This window comes from Amphimedon queenslandica, unplaced genomic scaffold (assembly GCF_000090795.2).
Source record: "Amphimedon queenslandica unplaced genomic scaffold, v1.1 AMPQUscaffold_13433, whole genome shotgun sequence".
In the NCBI taxonomy this organism is placed as follows: Eukaryota; Metazoa; Porifera; class Demospongiae; order Haplosclerida; family Niphatidae; genus Amphimedon; species Amphimedon queenslandica.
In genome coordinates this window covers 111,609-118,597 of record NW_003546331.1, presented here as the reverse complement: position 1 = coordinate 118,597, position 6,989 = coordinate 111,609, and the positions used below count along the sequence as shown (strand labels likewise).

At 37.3% G+C, this 6,989-nt stretch overlaps 4 protein-coding genes across 5 annotated transcripts in view; all 4 read right to left on the bottom strand.

Moving 5' to 3' along the window:
* LOC100640997 (trans-1,2-dihydrobenzene-1,2-diol dehydrogenase-like) overlaps positions 1-659 on the bottom strand; it is a 1,507-nt gene extending 848 nt beyond the window's left edge. The window contains exons 1-2 of the mRNA XM_003386170.3: positions 228-659; positions 60-148 (exon numbers count right to left, since the gene is read on the bottom strand). Coding sequence (XP_003386218.1) covers positions 60-148; positions 228-610 — 472 coding nt within the window. The 5' untranslated portion in view covers positions 611-659. The remainder of the gene's footprint in view (positions 1-59; positions 149-227) is intronic.
* Positions 660-1,024: 365 nt separating this feature from the next.
* LOC100640874 (trans-1,2-dihydrobenzene-1,2-diol dehydrogenase-like) lies at positions 1,025-2,233 on the bottom strand. Its single transcript, XM_019995811.1, has 2 exons — positions 1,835-2,233; positions 1,025-1,755 (listed from the first exon to the last, which is right to left on the bottom strand). Exons 1-2 carry the CDS (start codon positions 2,215-2,217, stop codon positions 1,128-1,130), a joined length of 1,011 nt encoding a protein of 336 aa, XP_019851370.1. The 5' UTR covers positions 2,218-2,233; the 3' UTR covers positions 1,025-1,127.
* A 50-nt stretch (positions 2,234-2,283) lies between these two features.
* On the bottom strand, positions 2,284-3,604 carry LOC105312566 (hydroxylysine kinase-like). Its single transcript, XM_011405315.2, has 3 exons — positions 3,078-3,604; positions 2,479-2,926; positions 2,284-2,436 (listed from the first exon to the last, which is right to left on the bottom strand). Exons 1-3 carry the CDS (start codon positions 3,579-3,581, stop codon positions 2,303-2,305), a joined length of 1,086 nt encoding a protein of 361 aa, XP_011403617.1. The 5' UTR covers positions 3,582-3,604; the 3' UTR covers positions 2,284-2,302.
* A 93-nt stretch (positions 3,605-3,697) lies between these two features.
* On the bottom strand, positions 3,698-6,802 carry LOC100640747 (germ cell-less protein-like 1). Of its 2 annotated transcripts, XM_019995808.1 has the most exons (17): positions 6,561-6,802; positions 6,428-6,513; positions 6,206-6,243; positions 6,028-6,124; positions 5,887-5,984; positions 5,534-5,580; positions 5,427-5,492; positions 5,294-5,359; positions 5,166-5,250; positions 5,023-5,107; positions 4,776-4,910; positions 4,651-4,720; positions 4,498-4,573; positions 4,390-4,451; positions 4,251-4,334; positions 3,918-4,011; positions 3,698-3,866 (listed from the first exon to the last, which is right to left on the bottom strand). In XM_019995808.1, exons 1-17 carry the CDS (start codon positions 6,710-6,712, stop codon positions 3,762-3,764), a joined length of 1,446 nt encoding a protein of 481 aa, XP_019851367.1. In that variant the 5' UTR covers positions 6,713-6,802; the 3' UTR covers positions 3,698-3,761. The 2 variants fall into 2 exon arrangements, with proteins under 2 accessions (XP_019851367.1, XP_019851368.1); XM_019995809.1 differs by lacking the exon at positions 4,251-4,334.
* Positions 6,803-6,989: the final 187 nt, after the last annotated feature.

Genomic DNA, 6,989 nt, shown 5'->3' with positions numbered 1-6,989 from the left:
TAGTGTAGCCCCTCCTCCTAGTTTTGGATCTACAAGACGTTTTGATTCTGGTCTCATACGAAAACCAAAAGAGACGTTCACATAATTGATGTCACCGATCGAGCCACTAGCAATCAGACGACGCAACTCAAACATAGCTGGGAAAAACCTAGAAGTCATAATAATATTACATTAAAAATTAGAATAAGGACAAAATACATTGTACACAAAAGCATAAGTCTAGTTACCTCATCCAAACTGCTTCCATTAGGAACACATTTTTCTCTCTTGCAAAAGCAATTAATTGTTTGGTTTCCTCAGAATTCATTGTTAATGGTTTCTCACAAAGGACAGCCTTACCAGCCTCTACCATCATCTTTGCACAGTTCAAATGAGATGGATGTATTGTTCCAATATAAATCACATCAAGTTGTGGGTCCTTGGCCAGCTCCTCATAAGATCCATATGCTTGTGGTATGGAGTGTTTAGTGGCAAAGGCTTGGGCAGATTCCAGTGAGCGTGCTGCAACAGCTAGTATGGAGTGTGAGGTCTCAGGGAGAGCCTTCAGGCCAACCAAAAAGTCATGAGAAATCTTTCCAGCGCTACATATGCCCCAGCGAAGAGCTGCCATGTTTTTACAGCATGCAAAGAAGTGGGTGGTCCAGGGTGGAGCTCGTTTCCTTGGGACCGGGAAATTTTAAAACTGATGGAGGATTTTAATTTTTCAGATACAAACTTGAATAGTATAGATTTAACAAAGTAACGATGAAAACGGTACACAAGAGAAATGCAAATAATTTGTCTTTCCTATAATAATTATTTTGATCAGAGTATTCTTCATAAGAATATTCATCTATCTAAAAATAAAAACATGATGGGGTTGGTAATCAGTTGCAGGATTTGTCATGTTAATCTTTTAAGTTTTTCTTTGAAATGAGGAAGAAAATAAAGGCTAACCAACAAGAAAGTAGAGATCAAAATGTAGATCGCTAAAAAGTAATCTAAGACTTCCTTGAGATAAGTAACCATGTAATGTTAACCCCAATCACATTTAAAACTCCGTTGTGGATAATTATTTTGACAAATTCAAAAAGTAGTCACAGTTATTATTATTATTGTTTAAATGCAACCACTACTCTTTCAAAATTTTATTTGAAATAAATTACGCCGAGCTGCTTCATGATATCATCCATGATATCAGCAACCAGTTGGGTCTCATTCAATGGCATTATGTCACTTTCCTTCTTCCCTTCTTGAAGACAGCGGCGTATCTCCTCAGCCTCGTAGCACATGCCCACACTATTGGTAAAGTTTGTTGGCTCACTTGGCTGGTAGGGCTTTGGCAGTGGGAACTCTTTAGTACCTTCAGGTGTCTCAAGTTTTGTTGGACACCAGAACCTTTTGGGTACCTTCAATTGCCCCTTGGTACCATAAACAAAAGCTTCACAAGGTAGAGTATCCTTTATACTAAAAGACAATTGAGCAATACGACCTCCTGGATATGTAATGGTAACAGCTGCTAGGTTATCTGTTCCTTCATCACTGAGGGTTCCCTCTGCGTGTATCTTTTCTGGTTTTTCCCCTCCAAAAACCATTGAGGTAAAACTGATGGCATATACGCCGATGCATAATGTTGCACCTCCTCCTAGTTTTGGATCTATGAGACCTCTTGCTTCTGGTTTTAAACGAAAACCAAAAGAGACGTTCACATAATTGATGTCACCGATCGAGCCACTAGCAATCAGACGACGCAACTCAAACATAGCTGGGAAAAACCTGACAGACAGAAGTCATAATAATGTTACATAAAAGTTAGCCCAAAATACATTGTACATGAAAGCATAAGTCTAGTTACCTCATCCAAATTGCTTCCATTAGGAACACATTTTTTTCTCTTGCAAAAGCAATTAATTGTTTGGTTTCCTCAGAATTCATTGTCAGTGGTTTCTCACAAAGGACAGCCTTACCAGCCTCTACCATCATCTTTGCACAGCTCAAATGAGATGGAGTAATTGTTCCAATATAAATCACATCAAGTTGTGGGTCCTTGGCCAGCTCCTCATAAGATCCATATGCTTGTGGTATGGAGTGTTTAGTGGCAAAGGCTTGGGCAGATTCCAGTGAGCGTGCTGCAACAGCTAGTATGGAGTGTGAGGTCTCAGGGAGAGCCTTCAAGCCAACCAAAAAGTCATGAGAAACTTTTCCAGCGCTACATATGCCCCAGCGAAGAGCTGCCATGTTTTTTACAGCATGCAAAGAAGTGGGTGGTGGTTTCCGCGGGAAATTTTAAAAGTTTCAGTTATATTTTTTGAATGGTTTTCTTTTATATATATAAGCAAAGTGCTTTGTCAAAGTCTTCCTTTGAAATACTATGTAGCAGTTCACTTTTTGACCATGCCGTCTGCACTGCTTCATATATGTACTCATTGCTGGTGTCATCATTTAATGTCATTTGACCTAAGAAGCAAAATAATAACGATTAACAAAAAAATTACTCACCATAAATATATACTAAAGCCAACCTTCCTAATACAGTGTAGTAAAGGAGATTAAGGTCTCTTTTGGGAAGTTGTAACTTCTCTAGATAGCCTTGAACAATAGCCTTGGCAGGAGTAATATTGACACTATCAATTGCCATTGTTACAAGAACTGCTAACTCAAATATATGACATGAATGTACGCAATCACAAAAATCAATCACTCCACCAATAGCAGTGCTGCTACCCTGTTTGACAATGATATTCTTCATGTTGCCATCATTGTGTATGGTCCCTGTACTGAGGTAGGGAACTTCGGGTAGGACCTGTGACTCAAAAGTATTTATGATTTTCGTGAAAACAGCTCGTCTTTGTGGATCCGTTATGGACTTTAGGTGAGGTTTAGCATTGGAAAGGTTCTTGAGATCAAACGAGTACCTTCTGTTCACAATAGATTGGTGAGTGAATTCCTAACATTAAATTAAAGAAAATAATTATAATTACTGTATAGTTCATCTCTATTTGGAGCAATAGATGCCATATCAAATTTCGTTAATATTATACATAATTGCATCATGTATGACAATTACACGTTGCAATTGTATCCACTACAAGACATACTTGTAATTCTTTGTCCATAGATGCAAAACAACTCCCAATGTTAAAAAGCAGCTCACTGGTCATAGGACATTCGTCTGCCAAGTTGCCTTCAATGAAAGTGAGTACCATCACACAATACTGTTGTTCTTTTGTGACACGGCATTCATGAGAAGGTGGCAAATAATTATTAGTTTCACACCTCGTGCTATTAATCAGCTCGTTTTCTTTCAATACTACTACAGGTTTACCATCTAGTGCTTTTATTGGCCAGGAACAAGGTATCCTCCTTTCATGAAGATAGAGCATCACTTCTGCTAGTCCCCGTACCAGGTCTACGCTCGTGGACGGCATCTCGCGCATGATCTTCAACACATACTTGTCGGTTTTGTCTTCAAAGTAATAATTCCTGTCCTCCCAGCTATCAAACTCTTTAATGGAGGACTGGTCGATGGTTCCAAACTTGTAGAACTGAGACAGGAGATTACATATCCTATCGAAAGGTAACGGAGGAGACCGAGCGGACATCTTCTGAACTTGGTCTCTTCCCTATATATGCCTAATGAGTTTATTGTGGCTTATAATTTATAGCATTTGAAAGGGTTCTGTTTATTTTCCAATTTTCCACCTTGTGCGCAAGGTAATAGATCTATCAAAATAACTTTGAATTAAATTATTAATCATTTCTTCTGATAAAATAATTATTCATCATGATGATACTAATGAGCTTGTGTTGTGTGATGTTAACGAAAAGTCAAAACTGATGTATAATGGGAACTGTGCTTCGCTGTCCACTGTGAGTATATATGCAGTCTATGATAAAAAGGGATTCAACAACAAGGAACCATCAAATAAGACTCTCACTTCATCTGGAGTCAGTGATAACTGTATAATACCAGTGTCTTGAGTAGAGGAGGATATACCACCTTCGCCTTCACTGAACGATGCTATTCTTAGCCTAAGAAGAAGATAACATCATTCAGCAATTGTACAATTGGCATGGGATTGTATTAAAATTAATCGTTATCAGTAAATCCCTAACTAAAGTTGTACCATACACACACCACCACAGATTTCGAGGACAAAACTAAATCAGGCATGGCAAACAACAATAACAAAGCAAAGTAATACTATATTTGGCAATAGTCTCAACCAATAATCACTACAGTTGTATAGCTATACAAATGTTGCTCATACCTCAGTGAAAGCGGGCGAACATTTTGTAAACTGACGGCCGATAAGCAAGGCTGACTACGGGTGTTTCTTTTCACTGATATTATCCTAGTAATAAAACGAGTCATGGTGGTACGTCATGTACGTGTATGTTATAACTGACTTGTTATTAAACGAGAGAATAATATCAAAGCCAAACGAGAAACCGGTCCATCTCCAGCAATACTAAAAACAAAAATAGGAAATTAAAAAAGAAGCTAATCACTTATACCTCATCAGAACATTTGAGTATCCTCCCACATCTGATGGAAGTCTCATTAAACTCTTCACTTGTCATCACAGAAGGACTAAAATAGAGAGTGAGAGAGAGAGACAGACAGACAGAAGAAGTTGTAGAGTGAGACAATAGACTATAAGAGCATACCCAGGATCAGTTCTCTGATCAACTGCTATCATCTTTAACCACTGCTGTCTAAAGAGTGGCATCAGCCACTCTAGTGGTAGAAAAGGATCACTCATATAGTCTGTCATCATTTCCATACCCTTTACCTTGCGGAATGATATTATCTTTCTCCAGTACACCAATGGAGACGGGATCAGCTAAAATATGCTGGAGTCGAATGGAGCGAAACACTTGACTGTAAGGGGACCCTCTCTCAGTATTGAGGAATGGAGCTTCACCTTCTGAAGACAAAGGAATTAATAAAGCTAAAATGACTGGGAGCTAATCATTGCAATGTACAGTACATGAACATGAAGGTTTCATGCTGTTAATATGGGATGGTTTTATACTGACCTCTCTGTCGGAAGAAATTGTCTGCTGCAGAGCTTAACTTTGAAATACACTCATCCCATTGTGGATGAGAATGTAAAAATAACCACTAACGAGAGAAAGAGACAATAGATAATAATAAAGGAGAGGCGTTTTTAATTTTATACCTTTTTAGCAAGTGAATAAACATCCATTTCTACTTGTATGACAAAAAGATCAGGACTAATGATAAACTCTGTTAGCATCTCAGCACTAAAACGCATTGAAAATACGTATTAATGTTAACAGTGCTTACTCGAGATGCAAAAGCATTGTTACTGTGTATTCAGTTAGTAAGTGAGTTTGGAGCCAAAACTGACAACTAAAAAGGTTGTTTAAGAAATAAAAATTTAGATTGTATGTAGAATTAATTGAAAACGGAATCTCACTCATTTTTAATTTCTAGTAGTCCATATTCTGATGCTGTTCTCAAATATGGTACAACATTATCAGAACTAGAGAGGGTACAATTACAATAGTAACACTGATATCTTACCCTATAGTCTCTTTCATAAACTGCTTACAATGTTCAATGAGCCCATCCTAGTATAATACATGTGTATAATAAAAAACATTCACTATTACATAACTAGTAAGGTAGATGTATGTATTGGGGCCTAAACTTTAAAAATTCATAAAAAATCGAATTTTGATTGGAATCAGCTCAAACTTTCTATGCAACATAAAAACATCCATATGTATCAGAAAAAAATATAAAAATGAAGAATTCTCTCCTAGTCGTTTTTGGCGAAATTTGGCCAAAGGCCCTGTACTATAGTACAGGGACTTTGGCCCGATTTTTGAGTAACTTTAAAAATTCATAAAATATCCAAATTTTGCTCAACATACCATTTGCAACATTGCTGCTGCTGCTACTGTAGACATAACAATTGAATCACTCAAATGAACAGAATCTTTGTAAAGAGACGAGAAAGCAATGTCCAGTGCTACGAGGAATAATAATAATAATAACACAATTACCATTAATACCATCAGTAGTAATGTTGGCATCAGGTATGTCTATTTGAATGACGGGAAGTTCGGACTCCATCCAATGCCCACTAAACATACTACTAAAGTAATGAGACTAAAGAAAAAGAATAAAAGGCTCTAGTAAATAGTAGGTTCAATGCAATAGGATAAACTTAGTATATGTACATGTACGTACCTGTTTTAGATATGTCTTGTGTAATTTCCACTCCCTACCTAAAATAAGTATAATGCATTAGAGACAACATTTATTATAATGACATGCAGATAAAACAAGCTTGTGCAATTTATGTACTGATACATGGAATAATTTTTGATGTAGTAGAATCATGCAGAGCTCATAAAAACTAGCAACCACAAGAGGCAGAACACTCCACCTCCTTTCCTCATTCCTCCTTACCCAATGCTTTGATAGTGACATCTGATCCTGTTCCCTTTAAGAAAAACGTGTCATAGATATATGTAGATGTATGTTGGATCTTTTGCCTACAACAAGATTAGTGAAAAAAGAAGGTGACACTTGTATCTGTCACCTCTTTGGAGAAAGAGACGGCTCATCATCTGATGGGATGTCGTCTACTGCTTCTTTACATTTTCTACGTCTTCCTCTTCGTCTGCTTTGAGTTTCCTCTTGCTCTTGTGAGAGAGAAGTGACGCTAGAGCTCCTTGAAGATCCTACTCCCATGCTCTTTTGTTTTGAGGCATCACGTTGCTATGACACACACTCCCTCTCAGATTAATGAGATTCATAAAGTTATTTATCACCTAGTTTATTAAGTAACTATCATTGTCAAGAAAGGGAAAAATCAATTTTGCACTGAATATGTCATGTTCTGATGCTCTTCAGTACATCCACATAAGTAATGCTCTAAACATTCAATTGAACTAAAATTCATATTTTCGTTACTTCGCATGAGATGATAGTCTCTATCGAGTCTCCAGTTTCTACGAATTTTCATAAA

Bases quoted from the DNA above. Each gene is read 5' to 3' on its own strand.
- LOC100640747 (XM_019995808.1), bottom strand. From the start codon at position 6,712: ATGGGAGTAGGATCTTCAAGGAGCTCTAGCGTCACTTCTCTCTCACAA. The intron at 5,251-5,293 runs GTAAGCACTGTT...AATGCGTTTTAG, and splicing joins ACAATGCTTTTGCATCTCGA to TGCTGAGATGCTAACAGAGT. The intron at 3,867-3,917 runs GTGAGAGTCTTA...TTTTTATCATAG, and splicing joins TATCACTGACTCCAGATGAA to ACTGCATATATACTCACAGT.
- LOC100640874 (XM_019995811.1), bottom strand. From the start codon at position 2,217: ATGGCAGCTCTTCGCTGGGGCATATGTAGCGCTGGAAAAGTTTCTCAT. The intron at 1,756-1,834 runs GTAACTAGACTT...TCTGTCTGTCAG, and splicing joins ATGGAAGCAATTTGGATGAG to GTTTTTCCCAGCTATGTTTG.
- LOC105312566 (XM_011405315.2), bottom strand. From the start codon at position 3,581: ATGTCCGCTCGGTCTCCTCCGTTACCTTTCGATAGGATATGTAATCTC. The intron at 2,927-3,077 runs GTATGTCTTGTA...ATTTAATGTTAG, and splicing joins CTATGGACAAAGAATTACAA to GAATTCACTCACCAATCTAT. The intron at 2,437-2,478 runs GTGAGTAATTTT...TTTGCTTCTTAG, and splicing joins GGCTTTAGTATATATTTATG to GTCAAATGACATTAAATGAT.